Source organism: Spermophilus citellus (genome assembly GCF_964194105.1).
Source record: "Spermophilus citellus genome assembly, chromosome: 1".
Classification (NCBI taxonomy): domain Eukaryota; kingdom Metazoa; phylum Chordata; class Mammalia; order Rodentia; family Sciuridae; genus Spermophilus; species Spermophilus citellus.
Genome location: NC_138182.1, coordinates 256218573 through 256237410, shown reverse-complemented (window position 1 = coordinate 256237410; position 18838 = coordinate 256218573). Strand labels below are relative to the sequence as shown.

Below are 18838 nucleotides of genomic sequence, written 5' to 3'. Positions count from 1 at the left end.
TTAATGTTTAAAGAGCCTTTATAAGTTATAAAATATTTTTTTAAAAAGCAAAATAATATGATATTTTATCTAGTGCATGGCATCAGAATACTGCTGAACATAGTAACCTTAATAATAGAGATATTCAATTTAGAACATAAAATACTACTCTTGATAACTGAATCTAATGCATTAATTAACGTTTAACATTTTTAATGCATTTAGTTTTTTTTCCAAATGATTCCAAATAACTAGTCTGCATTAATTAACTAGTGATTTCCACATTGTATATCTACATTGTGTATCATATGATGATGACATTTTGTACTTTTCTAAAATATCTGAGCCCTACTTGAGGAAGCTTATTGATATCAATTTCAGTATATTTGTTATTCCATAAACTTTAATTTTGTCTGTATACAGGATATAAAAATATCAACATTTTAACTTTTTAAATGCAAATTTTAAGAGTATGATGTACATTTGCATTGTTATGCAACCAACAATGGACAGATATATTGTATAAATAACAAGGTATAGATATAGATATAAAACTAGTATTTTATATCCAGAAATTTTTGGCCAACTTATTTACATTAAATTTGAAACATGTGTTCTTTCTAAATTCTTTTAGAATTTGTGTATGTATACATCATTTATATAATTTATACCAAAACAGTTAAGGGAAAATGCAGTTGCATGAGCTACTTTCTTGTTTCTTTTTGTCTGTTCTGATATTCCAGGCTGTATGAACCTCCTTAGTTCATTGACCTTACCAAGATTTTTGCTCTTGAGTGTATCATCGTTAATTCAGATAAAATAATCTTCAAGTCTATATCCTATGTGTTCTTCTGTTTTGACTAACATTTTTTTTTAGGTTTTAAAGTGTGTTGGTATTCTAAAGCTCATACTAGTATTGCAGCATGGACCATACCATATGTTTTGAGCCAATACTTTATAAGACCATGCAAATTCTTATGATGTCTTGTATCTTGAAAATTATTTTCATATTGATTCAGAATATAATTTTGTAGAACACAAATTTCTAATATCTCCATCCTTCAAGTCATTCCTTCAATATGTGTTGGCCAGAGTGAATTAATTGCCAGGAAACATTAAAACAAGGACTCATTATGGACACACTAAAGGCAAGAAAATCAATAGATGCAGTACATATTAAGAAGAAAAATGTGTCAAGGAAACACACTATTATTAAGATAAAAAGCACACATTTTTAGCTATTCTGTAATGTTTTGCATATGTGTAGCAATATTAGCTGGACATGAATACATCATAGAAAAAGATCCCCTTGTATTGGACATTACCCCTCTTTAAGAGAAGTGTACTTGAGTTCCACTAGCCTTGTTTTAGAAATCATAAGATGCAAACATGAGCAGAAAGATCTAAAATGTTTGCCCTTGAAAAGACAATACTCCAGAGGGATGTAAAATAATGCGGTAGGAATTAGTTTCATTCTGGGTTGCTTTCGAGGAGAAGCTCTCTCAATGGCTCTCTCTTCTAAATACACTGTTTCTGTGTGTAAAAAGGGGATGTGTCATAATCTTATGAGCTGGACATCACTGGATTTGGTATCATAGATCAATACCATGACTGGTACTGTATTTAATTAATAATTTGTTTTATGCACATTTATTTATAACCTATGGCCTGGCAGGTTCTTGGCCACTGTGATACTGAGATGAATCAAGTATATTCCCATCTACTGGGTGGAGCCCATCAAGTCCTCAGAAGGTTATATTTGAATTTTGTAAGACACAATTTTCTATGATGGATAATGCTACTAGTTGACACTACAGATATAGACTGATTAGAGAGGTGAAACTTCTTGAGGAACATCTCCTGGGGAAAATGACTCCTAAGTTATTATAGCCTATTATAATGGGAGTTCCCTGTTAAAAATAACTTGTTAATTCTTCTTGTCATCTAAATACATTGTTGACAATATTTACATATATATATATATATATATATATATAAACTTCATGTATGCAGTGATGGATGCAGAATTTTTACTAATGTCTGTAATGGCTTGGGTATGAGGTGTCTCCTGAAAATTCTTGTTTATGCAGGAATATTTAGAGGTAAAATTATTTGGCCATGAGATCTATAAACTTATCAGTCCATCCTAGTTTAAATCACTGGGCGATAACTACAGGCTGGTGGGATGTGGCTGGAGGAGATAGATCACTGAAGGATGTGGCCTGAAAGTGTATCTTCCCTATAGCCCTTTCCCCGCCACATGCTTTCTCTTTCTCTACTTTCTCACCCAGCCACAGGGGAGAAGCTTTCCTTCACTGAACATCTTCCCCCATAATGTGTTGCCTCATCTTGGGCCCAGGGCAATGGAGTCAGTCTGCGATGGACTAGACCTCTGAAATTGTGAGCCCCAAATAAACAGTTCTTCCTCTTAGTTGTTCTTGTTGGAAATTTCTGTCAGAGAGATAAAATCAAAACAATATGGTTTAAAAATGCATTATTTTTGGCCAATTAAGTCTAAAAGGAAATGAAACTCAGTAACTTTTCAAATCAACTGATAACAAAAACCAGATCTCTTATTTAGTTTTTTAAATTACTTAGCTGTGAAATTGAAAATGGAAATATATATTATGCCTGCTAAAGTTCTTAGTTCCTACACTATTATTATTGTTCCTATCCTGCCATCTATCTTTAACAGGCTTACGTATAAAATATATTTTCTACTGCTTTCTCCACATTATTACTTGTGTAAAGGTTAATTATTACTTGGTCAATCCTGGAGCCTATGATTTACTTAAAGAGATCACTCCCTGGTCAAAAATAATGTTTATTCAAGATGTTTCTCATGATACAGCAATTATAATACAGCTAGGTGTCGCGACCCCCTTGCCCGCAAGGAAGACGCAACAACAGGAATCTTCTTTCAGCCGTTTATTCAGGTCCTTGATATTTCTTCTTCTTCCTCTCGGATGCCTCTCCCAGCCTTAATAAAGCATCTCAAGCCCCAATGCGAAGCTGCCACGTGGAGCTTTCTCATAGGGTGTTAAAAAACCATGCGCCAACTCTCCCAAATAAGGAGTTGTTTGTTACAGACCACAGCGGAGCCAGCGCCATCTTGTAATGGCGACCACAGTCCGCAGAAACGGCTCACCACAGTTCCCCCTTTTGTTTTCCAAAAACAATACAGGCGAGAGTAGAGGTCCTATCCCACTGTGCAGAAGTGGCTGCATAGTATGGCTCAGCCCCAAGGAGGGCCCTTCCCCAGATCTGAGGCCATATCAGCCGACGCCTTTTTTCGTGGGACGGGGCGTGGACGCGTCTAACCCGCATGCAATAGGACATGCTCTCCTTGAGGTCCACTTCAAGGATCACTCAAGTGCAGTGCCTTGCCTCGCATCCTGTATCGTGATGATGATGGACGAAGGGGGATGGCTGAGGCTGAACTGTGGCTGTATAGAAATACGACGACAAACAAGTTGGCAACACCCTAAAAGAAAGGCACGGGTCTTAAGGCAATAGAAAAGCACTAGTGTGGAAACCCATCTGCGTGCAATGGCAGTAAAGCCGGCAGAGTGCAAGGGCTTTCCAACACTAAGAGAATAACAAAGAAAGACATGTCGATCCCAGTGCAATGTTCATAAAACTTGGGGTGCAACGACCATGTCAAAGATTTACTGTTTAATCTGCGCAAGCCAGACTTAAGATGAGATGCCATTTTCTAAAGCTGCAAGAGCTTGTATGATCATAGCTTTATCTGGACCAATTTCCGGCCAAATATTCGCCAATGATACGGGAGGCATTCCTGGAATCATTAAATCATGAACCGGCATCGGCATTGGCCAAGCCCGTGCCGCTGCCCACCACTGCATTGGTGTCGTCCATGTCATCGGCACCAGCACCAGAGCCAGAGCACTCAGCAGAATGAAGATCCTCATCACGGGGTTGCTGTGGTATTTCTTGTTGCTGAGTAGCTGGCGTCAAGACTCTTCTTGTCAGACGTTCAGGGACCCACAATGGTTCCGTGCGATCCTGGGAAAAAACACATACAGATCCTCGTGCCCATGTCAGCACGGGGTCGGGGCCGTTCCATTGGCCCGTAAGAACATCTTTCCACTTAACATAGCCAATCACAGAGGGCTGAGGGGACACATGTCTATCGGCCGCAAAGCGACCGTGAATATCCAAATTCAAAAAATTAATGGTAAAGAGAGCTAAGGACAGGCGTTCTTTAGGAGTATGTTCAGCTCCTATTCCCCCCTTTTGTTTTTGTAAAGTTTCCTTTAAGGTGCGATGAGCACGCTCAACAGTAGGCTGCCGCATAGTGGCAAGCACACATAATTGGAAAGGTTTATCACTCTGGAGCCTGCATAAAGTAGCATGTTGTATAGCTTCTTCTACTGTCATAAGGGCCGCTCTAGCCTCTTTAGTGAGGCTACGAGGGGAAGTACGATCTGGATCACCCCTAAGAGTAGCATACAAAGGCTGTAGCATAACATTAGAAATATGTAAATATCCTCGTATCCAATTAATATCTCCCAGCAGTTTTTGATAATCATTTAGAGTTTGGAGATCCTGAGTTCGTATGGTGATTTTTTGTGGTCGTAATTTGCCATACCCAATTGTTGCTCCCAAATACTTAATAGAATCCCCTGTTTGAACCTTTTCAGGTGTAATATGCAGTCCATATTGAGCTAACAACTTCACTAGGTCTTTATAGGCCTCATGAATTGTCTGCTCTAATTTAGCAGCCAATAATACATCATCCATATAATGAATGATCTTGATGAAGGAATACTTTTGTCTGAGAGGTGTGAGTGTCTTCCCCACATACATCTGACACATCGTGGGACTATTAGCCATTCCCTGCGGCAACACTACCCACTCAAACCTTTGATCTGGTTCCTCGTGGTTACACGATGGAAGGGTGAAGGCAAAACGCTGCAAGTCTTTAGGATGCAAAGGAATAGAAAAGAAACAGTCTTTAATGTCAATAACAATAATGTGCCAGCCTTGAGGAACAGAGGAGAGCAGAGGCAGCCCTCTTTGAATGGGCCCCATAAGTTGCATTTGAGCATTAACTGCTCGTAGATCATGCAGTAGGCGCCACTTCCTTGATTTTTTCTTAATGACAAATATGGGAGTATTCCATGGAGAAGTAGAAGGTTGGATGTGACCCAAGTCAAGTTGTTCTTTAACTAGAGCATGGGCTGCTGCCAATCCAACCGAGGGAAGAGGCCACCGAGGCACCCAAACAGGCTCCTCGGTGAGCCATGCTATGGGTATTCGAGCCCCAGCGGCCCCTAGGAAAAACCCAGACCAAATCTGTCAAGCTTTTCATGACCTTGTACAGGATGCTTACGTCCCTGTAAATGTTTTCCTAGTCCCAAACCTGGCCTATACCCCATACTTTGCATAATTTGTTGAGACACCGGGGAATAATCATTACTAAGAGTGAACCCCATGTCTTTCATCAGATCACGACCCCATAGAGAGATAGGTAAATCAAGCACATAAGGCTGAAAGGTACCATTATGTCCTTCTACGTCCTTCCAGAATAGATGTCTACAGCTAATCTGAGGAGCTTGGGCATATCCAAGTCCTCTCAGAGATTGATCAGAAGTCTGCACTGGCCATCCCTTAGGCCAGTCCCTAAGCGCTATAATGCTACGGTCTGCTCCTGTATCAAGTAATCCCACAATAGATTTACCTTCTATGCTTAATTCCAAAGTAGGGCGATTGCTCATATCTAGTGACAAACAAGCACAATTCCCTCCGGTGGCACCAATCTCATTCCCTGTCCGTGACCTTGAGTCAGCAGGGAAGTGATTATGCAAACTAGGCAAAATTAGTAATTGAGCAATCCGATCTCCTGGGGAGATGGACACAATGCCCCCTGGAGCTTCCACCATAACCTTTACTATCCCTACAGTATCAGGACTTATGACTCCGGGGAAAACACGAAGACCTTGTAAAATAGAGGATGCACGTCCAATTAGCAAACCTACAGTGCCAGGTGGTAAAGGCCCTTTGAACTCAGTTTCCACCAATTGGACTCCCATCTTAGGTGTTAATACGAGTCTGGAGGTGGAACAGAGGTCGAATCCCGCGGCACCTGTAGTGGCTCTCCGCGTTTCATGGGATGGCGTAGAGATGGCCATGTCTCGGGTTCGGGTGCAACATTCTCCACTGCCCCATATATTTGTGGGCCCTGGGGTCGAGGGCCCCGTCGGCCGTTTTTTGGCCCAGCTGAAATAGGTTGTCCATGAATGTCCCTCACTGATCTACACTCTTTTGCCCAATGCTTCCCCTTTTTGCATCTTGGACACAACCCCGGTAGACGAAAGCCATTGGAAGGGCCACCGTGAGGAGGTCCAGTAAAATTGTCTTTTTTGGGACATTCACGTCTGACATGACCGGGTTGACCACAATGGAAGCACGTTCCGGCGGCAGGACCGCCCCCTTTTGCAATCCGAAGGACAGCAGCTGCAAGACCTGCATTAGTTAAAGGTCCTCCAATCTCTCTACACACCTTCATCCATGCTTCTATGCCTTTGTTCTTATAAGGAGCGATTGCTGCTTTACATTCCTTGGTGCATTGCTCAAAGACCAATTGCTTAACAAGGGGCATGGCTCTATCAGGATCCCCAAAAATCTTTCCAGCGGCATCCACCATCCTTGCTACAAAGTCTGAAAAGGGTTCTGTAGGGCCTTGTATAATCTTGGTCAAATTACCAGATACCTCTCCTCTGTTTGGAAGTGACTTCCATGCCCGAATGCAAATGTTATTAATTTGATCATATACCTCAAGAGGGAATCCTGTCTGTTGATTAGCAAATCTACCTTGCCCCAAAAGCATGTCCTTATCCCAATGAGGATGTCCCGCCGCATGGTTTTGGGCGGCCTGTTCTATTGCGCCCTCTAACACAAATGTTCTCCAGTCCAAATATTTACCTGGGGAAACACAAGCCCGAACAAGGCTAGCTCAATCAGAGGGAGTCATACAGTATCTAGACAGACTCTCCACCTGAGTTAGTGTGAAGGCGGCATCCACCCCATAAGTGCGCACAGACTCCGCCAGGGTCTTCACAATTTTAAAATCTAAAGGCTCATGGAATCTTCCCCTATTATTGTCCTGAAAAACTGGATAAGCAAGACCCATCTCAGCGTGAACAGCCTTCCATGTTTGAGCATGGAAAGCTCTTCCCGAAACACCCCCACCATACGGCGGTGGATCCGGAGGATCACATTTCTTGAGCCCCTGCTTATCTTTGCTCCCTTCTCCTACAGCTAAACTCCCTAGCTGGCGAGACAGCCTCCCAAGCTCCTCCTCCTCATTCTCCTCTTCCTCTGACCCACTTTCACATGGAGGTGTGCGCAGAGCACTGAGATCTGGATACAATCGCCTCTTCCCCTGTTTCACGCTCCGCACACTTCCATCCTCCCGAGATACCTCACTTCCTGCCGTCTCTGATTTCTCCTCATGTAATTGTTCTAGAACTTCCTGTCCTTTAGTAAGTGCGTCATGACATCTGTCCTCTGTGAGGCAACTACGGACTATTCTCCAAAGGGGTATCACCCCGCCCTCTAATATGCCCTGCTCAGAAGCAAAGTCAAGATCTTTGCCTAATTTATCCCAACTAGGTATGGTGAGGCTGCCCGAAAATGTAAACCACGGTGCAGCAATATCTATCTTCTGTAAAAATCTCTGTAAAGTACGATGCTTCACTTCCAGGCCCTTGGAACGTAACAGGCCATCTAGGGCCAGGAGAAGCGGACTTGAAGATGCGGCACCCATGACACAACAACAAAAGAAACACAGAAAACAAAAGACACAGACGACAAAAGAAACACAGAAAACAAAAGTGAAAGTACACATTGCAGCTGCAATAAAATATGAGGCTCTCTCTTTCTTTGTAGAGGAGCTGACCCCGCTTTGGTCGCGGATCCCACTTACTGGGACTATCCCCGCTTTGGTCGCGGGTCCCACTTACCTGGGACTATCCGGTGCACCACCCCTGACGTCTGAAAGTTCTGGTTCCCGGGTTTCGGCACCACTTGTCGCGACCCCCTTGCCCGCAAGGAAGACACAACAACAGGAATCTTCTTTCAGCCGTTTATTCAGGTCCTTGATATTTCTTCTTCTTCCTCTCGGATGCCTCTCCCAGCCTTAATAAAGCATCTCAAGCCCCAATGCGAAGCTGCCACGTGGAGCTTTCTCATAGGGTGTTAAAAAACCATGCGCCAACTCTCCCAAATAAGGAGTTGTTTGTTACAGACCACAGCGGAGCCAGCGCCATCTTGTAATGGCGACCACAGTCCGCAGAAACGGCTCACCACAGCTAGGTCCAAACTAAATCCTTCATCCCATTCAAAATTATATCAGAAATTCTTTTCTGCAAATAGTGACCAGAATTTTTAAAAACACATTAAATAATAATAATCTCTCTTGAAAAAAAATGTATGTATGCTTTTTTCCCATATGGTAAATTAACTATTACTTTATTAAAATCTACTTTTTAAAATATTATTTATTAAATGTCTACTGTATGCTTAACATTATTCTAGGTAAGTATTCTCCAAAAATACAGAGAAAAAAGCTTGCTTTCAGCAACTGATATTTTGTTTGCGGACCACAAACCAAAGAGAAGGTGGGGATTTTGTGAAAACTTTACTTTGAGAGTCCTGCAGTTTCTGAAGACTTCAGAGAGAAGATCACTGGAAACTCACCATTATAGTTGCTCTATTGAGAACACATTGGTGGCCTTGGGTACTTCTTGGGGCTAGATTACTCAGTGAATGGAGAATGAAGTGATTCATTTGTTGTTTATCTCCCAAACCCAAACTATGATGCTATTCTAAATCTCGAGGACTAGGAGGGAAGAAAATAACCTAATTCATTTCTGTCTTTGAAAATATTTTCTTCTTCCATGACATGATTAAGATTGATTAAAATATAGCATAGGCATTTCACTCTTGGAATTTAAATTTACCGTGAGATGGAGATGAATTGGGAAGAATGTAAAAAGCTTTTGCAATGAACCTTATTCTATGTATTTATTTGATATTTATTGCAAAATAAATAGGTACGGGGAAAAAGACCATAGTGAATTGCTAAATCAGGGCATTGATATGGGGGATATTGAGTATCTTCCCTGAATAAAAGAAAAGAAAAAAAAATGCTTGTATTTTCTGATTTGCAGGCAACAAAACAAAAAGGAAAGTGGTTTCAAAATAATGAGTATCGAGTACACTAAAAAATTGCATATTATTTTACCTCTATTACATGGAGTTGAATAATTTTACCTTTATTACATGTAGAAAAAATATAGAGAGTTGTATTAATAAAGGTGAAACAGGAAAATAGACATTCATAAAAAATATTAAGAATCTTTTCAGTCTTCTGGTGGCCTTCTGTCTATTGAGGGAAGATAAGAAAAAAAAGATCAAGGGTGTACCACGAATAACGGGCATCTGTGCCTGAATCCTGTTAGATATAGTCACATATGAGTCAGAGATGGAGCTGGCCATTGAGGCAGAAATGACTTCTTAGGAAAAACACACTAACATAGGAACGAGAAAGATGAGCAGCCCACCATCTGTGGAACAGAGACAATAAGAGTGAGATGCCTGGAAAAGTACAGGGGCACAGGTAGCCTGTCAAGCCTGGGATAGCAGAGGTGGAGTGCTCCAAGGCATGAAACTCAAATGCCACCCTCTTGGAATCTGTGACTGGTGGTGGTGCATGACTGCAGTGAAGGCATTTCTCCTGGGAGTTTCTCTATCCCAGCTCTGTTTATAGGGAATATAACAATTCTGTAATTTGCATTGCTCAAATGATTCCCGACCATCTTGCCCTTTCTTTAAATCACCATCATTTTGAATATATGTGTAATATCATGATTGGTCCAAGACTAAAAGTTAGGTTATCAATGCTACTATACCATGGTCACCCACAAATTAGATATGTCAGCCTCCCCCTGATTGACACAGTCACTACACTGCTGAAAATGAAAGACAGCAGTATGAATCTATCAATCTGTCTCAGATAATAATAATGACTGTAATGGTAACAACAACAACAATAACAAATCTATATTAAATCCAGTAGGATCTGTAAAAACTTGGGGATTGTGCAGAATAGTCCCCCAAATTGTGTTTTTATTCTGAACTGTCACCAAATAGATGTCAGAAGACTTTTTGTGATACTCAAAAGTGATCACATAATTTTCAAGATGCTTTCTCAAAAGGCTTATTTGTCTTTGAATAACAACACCGTTGTCTGCCTGTTTTGCCCCTCTGCAGTCTTGTTTCATGCCATGTTCTCTCATCTGCTGGGCCTGAGGCCTCTTCCAGTGGGCTTTGAAGTAGGGACGCTCTGCTGTCTCCTCTCCTTAGAATACCCCACCCTGTTTTTTTCCAGGTCTGCCTCCTCTTCTCTGAGATTTCACCTCCACAGGCTTTCCTCAGAGGAGATTATTCTGACACCCCCACGTCCAAGGCACTTGCTCTTATAGTCTTCACAACACTCATCACCAAGTGAAATTGGCTAAATCACTGTGTACTACCTTATGATCTGTTTTTTACTCCCACAAACACAAACTCATTAAATATAAATTTTGAAAGGAACTATACAGAGAGTGTATGAATAATCATCCCATATGTCTCATATGGCAATATGGACAGTTTGAGATTAGTTTAATTAAACTACAATTGGCTAAAGCACATGCAGACTTTAGAGAATCACTACGGCATAAATAGTCCCTGGAGAAGGAATAACAAGAGGGTGCTGTTAGCTCACTAAGACTGAAGGAGAGAGAGGGTCTAGGGACACAGGTATTATCTAGTGAGGGCCCCTATGATAGAAGGAATGGGATGTGGGCTACTATGGGAACAAAAGCCCAGGACGATTTCTGTTTTACTTGACAATACACTGCCAATAGACCTAAGGCTTCCTGGAGCCAAGGACAAAGTCTAGAAAAGCATTAAAGTAGATCTGTGGGGGGTGGGGGGTGGGCAGCAATTGTGTGTGTCTATTATATTCTCAATTCTTTTTTTTTAATTTTTTAAATTTTTTTTATTAGTTACACATGACAGTACAATGATCTTGACATTTCATACATTTGAATCAAATGGGGTATGATTTCTCATTTTTCTGATTGTACAGGTTGCAGAATCACATTGGTCATACAGTCACCTATATACATATAGCAATAACAATTTCTATTTTATTCTGCTGCCCTTCCTACCCCCCTTCCCCTCCCCAATCCCCTCCCATCACATCTCTCTACCCAATCTAATGTGACACACTTCTTCTTCTTTTTTTTTTCCTCCTCACAACATTATATTCATATTCTGTATAACGATGAGGGTCTCCTTACATCTTCGGTGCAATTCCCTTTCTCCCTCCTTTTCCCATCTCTCTTCCCTATTTAAAGACCTAAAAAGAGCATACTATAGGGACACAGCCACATCAATGTTTATAGCAGCACAATTCACAATAGCTAGACCGTGGAACCAACCTAGATGCCCTTCAGTGGACGAATGGATTAAAAAAAAAACGTGGCATTTATACACAATGGAATATTACTCAGCACTAAAAAAATAACAAGATCATGGCATTTGCAGGGAAATGGATGGCATTAGAGCAGATTATGCTAAGTGAAGTTAGCCAATCCCTAAAAAAACAAATGCCAAATGTCTTCTCTGATATAAGGGGGGTGACTCAAAATGGGATAGGGAGGAAGAGCAGGAGAAGAAGATTATATCCGCAATTCTAATAACAAAAGGTGAATGAAATGTTTACTTTAGTACAAGGCCTGCCTGATCTGTGGTCCCATGTCTTAGTACTGCACTTTACCTCTTCATTCAAAAAATAACTTCTGTAAAATTATATTCTAGATGATCACAGATGCTGTTTGTGATATTTTTCCCTATATAATATTGTGTTATTTTTCATCTCAAAATGGCATTCTTGGAAGATTTACTGTATTTTATAAAATAATCAGACATCCATCAAGATTGAGGGACTATTGCCAAAGAATAAAATAAAACTCTCTGCAGACTATTTTTCTTTGTTGTATTATTTTAAATATGTAAAACTATCTCAGTCATATATGTCCATTTTTATTGGCAGAAACTATATAACAATATTTTTCCCATTCTAGTTGTCTTGATTAATATATTAGAAATATCCTCAGTTAGAAAATATTCAAATCATTCCAGGATTAATTAGCTCTGTCTCCTTTTATCCAATAAATATAATTTATTTTAGAATTATATGGAATGAATTAAAGTAAGTGGCATCATTTTTGTGAAATATTTATACTGTTCTATAAAATTCATGGGTTTCTTTTCAACTGCTCTCCTATAAGTCAGCCACTATATCTATATACAAATACCAAAAGGAAGGTAGATAGGATGGACACATAATACTAACATGAAAACTTAGTTGGCATGAAGCATTTTCTTCTGCTACTTGCTGTCTGATATGGAAGAACTGCAGCTCAGTTCTTTGCAAAGTCCTCCTGCATCAAAACCATGTAATCTATTCTTGCTTGTTTGATTGGTTTTCATTTTTTAATTGATTGATAAACAAGTGGCCATAAGAGGAATAATTTCCTGAAAGAGAAATTTTCAGCATTTTAAAAAGTGATGTAATGAAAAATTCTCTTTTCATGTTCAATATTGTAGTCTTCCTGATTCCCCAGATTTGTACAAGTTATAAAAATGTGCAAATGTTGTATTTTATTTTTGTAGAACCATGGTTCTTGAATGAAAGTGATGGCGGTAAGAGCATCATTCTCATCACCACATATATTCTTGCTCTTCCAAAATTTTAATGTACTACCTTATAGTTAGTTAGGCAGCATGGTACCAAAGGAGGGCAGGGAGCAGAAGGCAGGTCACCTATCAGGGCAGATGAAGAGGGCAGGGTGGCAGGGGCCATGGGGACATCTTGACAAAATTAAAAATCACAGGGGGAAAAAGATCACAGGAAAAAACAGATATTCTGAAAGTGAGTTATATGTATCTACCCCCTTTGCAATTGTATCTTAATGTTTTGATCTAACTTCATCTCAGTAGATAGCTTTTTTATACACTTCACTAAGCAGAAAGAAACAAGTCCATAATTCTCTCTCCCTTTCTCTCTTTCCTGCCTTCTCTCTCTTTTCTTTCTCTCTAATTTGATATTGAGGATTTTCAAACACAAATGAATTAAACAAATAAAAATATTTTATATATATTTGTAGTTATTATATTTAAAATAAATTGTGTAAAGCTAGGCCTTAGTGAATAGAAGAACAAGTCAGTAAGCATATAAACATATGAACCAAACTCAGGAATTTATCTAAAATTTACAGAAAGCATAATTCAGAAAGAAGTCATACAGATTAAGGTAGGCAGGACAGAGACATTAAAAAACTAGAGATGAGAAATCTTAGTTGTAAGATTTAGTTGGAAATAAAGCATCAGGAGCTTAAGCTGGAGACAAACAGATTGAATCAAAATGGTGTCAGTACCAATTCTTGAATAAAACATCAGTAGCAAAATGAAGGCTGTCATTTTATAATTATTTCTTCCAAGTGTCAAAAGAAATTTCAGATTGCAGTTAAATCTGAATTGGCTTCAAAATGGCATTTGGTAGTTGGATAGTAAGTAGAAAGTAAAGATAAATTAGGATGCATATTTGGTTTGTGATTTCAATGCTATGTGCTCCTGTTGATACTCTTTGTCATTCATACTTGCTCCCTTAAGAAACAACACTATCAATGCCACACGGGTTGAAGGCAAAGGCTGTCCCAACTTATCCTAAAACCATTGACTGCAAATAGGAATTAGGTTTAAAATGCATTCCGGTTTTTTTTTTTTTTTTTTTTTTGTCGGCAAAGAATGCTGGAAGCTTTTACTTACTTCCTTATGAATAAGTGTAAATATAAATTAGTTCTAAATTTGGACACAAAAGTAGAAAATGAACATCATGTATAAATATGCATATGAACCATTAAATTTATGACTAAAAATGTAATTATGGATAAATTCACTCAAACAGTCATTTATTTGGTCAACCAGCTGTTGAGTTCCTTCCAAATATCGGGCACTGTCCTAGGTGCTGGAGGACCTGGTGACAAAGGAGACAGAAGTCCCAGCAACTATAAAGCTTAATTATACCGAAATAAAAAATCTATTGCTAAAGTAACTGAGGGAGATGTGAAAGACAAAATATAATGTGCAAAGGAGATTATTCATGAATTTAAAAAAACTAAGTGGCATATTTGTCCTAGAAAATGAAAGTGAAGAAGAAAATGGTAATCATTAGAAAGTGAATACTCAACAGAAATTGACCATGTACATTTTTTCACGATTATGTTTACCAATTTTTAAAATAATTCTTATTTGAAATAGACACATTTGTATAAATAAAATTTAACCTAATGTTCTTAATTACAGTTTAGAACTAATATGGTGGTTTTTAATAATTCCTCACTGCTGCTCTGTATCTCATTGTAGGGTTGTTTCCAAAATATATTAAATTATATCTTAAGTATTGAGCATTTAAGGTGTTTTTAAATAACACATGATTTTTCACTAGCATAACTTTGCTAGTGAATCTACATAGAATCATTTTATCGCGGTTGCAATCTATTTTATTACAGGATTTGTGATGTTTGTCTTCTGTTACTATTTCCCCCTTAAGGTATTATTAGAACAGCTTTGCCAAACATGGATAGAGAAGTCAAAGAACAATACCAAGTTCTCATTCAAGCCAAAGATATGGGAGGACAACTAGGAGGACTGGCTGGAACAACAGTAGTCAATATCACCCTCAGTGACGTCAATGACAATCCACCTCGCTTCCCCAAAAGTATGTAATTTTCCTTAACTCAAAATCTGCAAAGCCATTTGATATTATTGATTTACAATGTCATATAATGCATTAGCAATTAAAATCATTTCCCAGACATTTTTTGGTTTCAGGGAGCATAAGTCAACAGATAAAAATTGCATGACTTCAGAATTTATAATTTCAATGTAATTCACATTCCATGTTATTTTAATAGAAAATAGAGTTAATAATTGAACAATCAGACTTCTTAAATCAATGTTAACTAAAACAAAATATTTATAGTTGTTTGGGTGGGATCTTACCCTGATACATTATTAACTTAAGATGTAACACAAAAATGCATAATCTGATATAAGACATCATATTTATAACACATGTACCATCATATTTTTTATTATATATTTAACATAATAATTCTGTGACTCCGTTTTTGTAATTATACACATGGAACTATTTTCATATACTTTTGTGCATAGGATAATATTGATGATATTTTATTATTTTAGTTCTGACTAGTTATTTCATTTTAGTTTTGCAATAGGTGAAAATTGCTACAGTTCCTTTTGATAATAGAATGGTTCACACCTGTATCCTCTCTATATCTCTGTGTTTCCCTTTGAAAATTAGTATTTCTCACTTGTATTTCATCTAGTTTTCTGTTACAGTATTACATTTAACACCAATCAGTACCTATTCACTTCCCAGTGCATTTTGGGGAATCATTTCTCTGTTCCTCAGTGTTAGAATATTGATGCTGAATGGTTTTAGTCATAGTTTTATAAGAAATTTGATTAAATCACCAGGTAGTTATTTGTCTAGAGTTTAAAAACCGAAATGATTTTTCTTTTTCCACTTCAGAAGGACAATTAGGGAGTTCATCTACTAAAATCTGTAGCACTAAGAATATTTAAATAATTGTATGTTTTATTGCTTTGGCTACATGTTTTCATATTTGAATGCTTTGTCACTTTTTTCTTTATAGTTTCAACCTATATTTTCTTCATTGATATTTTTTATTTAGTAATCAGAAAACCTAATGGCCAAATGTTTGGAATGGCATTTAGAAATCATTATACTTTAATGCATATGTTGATTAGTCAATTGAACCATTCTACCAGGACACATATTAAAAAATGCCATGTGATTAATGATAAACATACATAGTTTCTGTCAATTTAAAAAATGTATGAATTTGTTTAAAAGATAACATCAAACTTTTAGAACATGGAAAGTATATAACAAAGTTTACTAGATAACGTTATGAGCAATAACACAAAATTCCTTAAAGCAATATTTTTTCTTTCTTTTCTATTGAGGGAAACAGAAAAAAATTTAAAAGGAGAAACAAATAATTAATTTGATTCTCTATCATATGATCTCATTAAAGAATATGATTCCAATTCTAAAAGCTTTCCATGTTTTTCTTTTCTTTTCTCCTTTAGTTCTTTCTTATTCCTTTCTTTCTTTTTTTATGTCTGCTTTAAATATGGCAAGCTGTGATAGATTATTGAGCAGTATAGATTGAGTGATTATTCTGTTTGCTTGTAAAATGTAGGGTATTAAACATGGGTTCAGATTCAGGTTTTGTGTATATAAAGCATGTGGAATCTATAGTGTAGCAAATACATTCTGGGAAATGTAATATTCTTATTTATATGGGTGATAGTGGTGTTTCCATGTCAGAAATTCAAAACCACTACCAGTGGAAAGATGTCCTACTAGTGGGTAGGTGTCAGGGTTTTAGCCCCTGGTTTCCTCCTGACCTGCAGGAGAGATGGGGAAAACAGGCCCTGACCAGGATGAGCCAAGAAAGGCAAAGGTTGACTGGCTGCCAGCACCCAGGTGCCCTCACCCAGCCCCCCTGCTGAAGGACAATCAGACACATTAGGGTGACAGGTCAAAGCAGGATCTTGTTTATTGAGGAAGTACACACAACTAATATAATGCAAAGGAGCCAATCAGGATAAAGGTCAGAGGGGTGGAGTGAGTTCATGTGTACACCCTTCCCATGGTCTGTAAGGGAAGGCATGAGCTGTCCACGAGGGTGGAAGAGTCCTGGACCTATCCTGGAGGTGGTCTATTTTTTCTGTCACCACCCACAGCACCACCTACTGGCTGATCGCCAGGCACCATCCCAGCCACAATAACATTATTAGATTAATATTTATCACATGTGCCTATAAAGAAGATGGACCCTTAGAGAGATAAATACTCAGTTATCAACAATGAATTGAAGTTACAAGTTTTTAAACTCTGAAGTTCACAATTCTTCTAATTTAACACGATATTAAAAATAAAAACTATGATTTTCTTTATATGCCACTCTAAAACAATATTATTTTAAATGCACCTCTAAAACAATCATAACATATATTAAAATGCCTATACTCATAAAGAGAAAAATGAGAGGGCAATAGAAAATTACGTAGCAGATCACTGTGATCAAATTATTTTATGATTGCATTACATGCACATTTGAACCACTGTCTGGTATTATAATAAATGGGAGATATTGTTGAATTATTTGAAAGAAGAAGGTTTTCATGTTTTGCATGAATAAAATATTAGTCGAACTGCCTGAAGTTTTACATGTCTTTGTGTCAAAACCTTTTTAGTGTAACATCATTTTGAGTTACATTCTTCAGAGGAAAAGACAGAATACATTTATACACAGTAAAACCATTTCTTTCGAGGCCAGTGCTCATTTAGCAGAAACATTTCTCATATGGAGCAATTAAACAGCAAATGTGACATAAAATTATGAACTGAAATGATATCTATTTGAATGTTAATGTCAAGAAAACATGTATTTCCTACATAAATAACTTAAAGGAGAATTCCCCAGACTAGCTATATTTGCTCATGACTCTTAAGCAGTTATGATAAAAAATCTTGCTTCAGATGAATTTGACATACTTTTTCCATTGCTTAAACATGCACAACATAATTTCTTAGAATTTACTTATCACAGTGCTTTATGGCAATGTGTATATTCATATGCATGTATGACTTATTAAGCCCCCATTTGCATCCATTTTCTTCTATAAAAGGAGATGGGAAAACATAAATGGCAAATGTATTTGTATAAAACTTATGGAAATAGTTTGTCATTTTACTGTTGATTTAAAATTGATTGCCCCAGGATTTTATAACTTTTCTCAATCTGATAATGATGATGATGTCTATGGTATTGACTAATAAAGTACTATGTTTCACACAACATAGAAATTGTTGTGTGACAATGATTTGGATGTTCCTTCTCACTTAACTCTTATAATGACTCAGTTTCAGAAATAAAATTGCAATGCTATATTGTTTTAAAAGTAAAAGAGTTTCATCCAGGAACTCCATTTTTAAATTAACTCTCTCTCTAGAGTGGAAATTTATTTTTGATGCCTATGTTTACCCAAAAAGATCCTCCACATAACCCAGAAAAGTGTCCACAAATGAAACCAACAATACTGGATCAGAAGTGGAAATAATCCAATACCTACAAAAAGAACTCTATCTGAAATCATATGAAGAGAAAGTATTTTCTTTTAAAAATGTTTTGCATGAGAGTTATATGGCTCCTATCTATTACAATCAGGGATATCTCTAGAGGATCTTTATTTGTAAGTAAGCTACAAAAATATTAATGATTTCTATTACATGAATTTTAAGTGGCTAAACCATCTAACAAGCTGATCTAAAGTACATATTATGAAATCAACTTACTTAAGTAATGGGGTCAATTCAAGAGTATAAACATATACGCACATAGATATTTATGTGATTATATATACATATGCATACACACAGTCTCAGAATAGCAAAATCACACTTTAGGATAAAATAGAATATCTCCTGGCCTTTGAGTTCAGAGAAGGCCTTGTACTACACATCTGGATATGGTGAGGATCACTCAGTTCCTCTCACAAGCTTCCTTGTTACTCTCGAGTGCTTTTTTTACACCTCGCTTCCCATCTTGCCTGGAAATTCTGGCTAAGGGCAGGCGACCTGTTTATTCACCAAACA

General features: G+C 37.7%; 1 protein-coding gene across 2 annotated transcripts in view; it reads left to right on the top strand.

Annotated features, from left to right (window-relative positions):
• Window positions 1-18838, top strand: part of CDH12 (cadherin 12) — a gene marked incomplete at both ends in the record, with an annotated part of 300498 nt that overhangs the window by 197435 nt on the left and 84225 nt on the right. For both annotated transcript variants that reach the window (XM_081301963.1, XM_081301962.1), the window contains one exon: window positions 14672-14839. In XM_081301963.1, the coding sequence (XP_081158089.1) occupies window positions 14672-14839 (168 nt within the window). The remainder of the gene's footprint in view (window positions 1-14671; window positions 14840-18838) is intronic.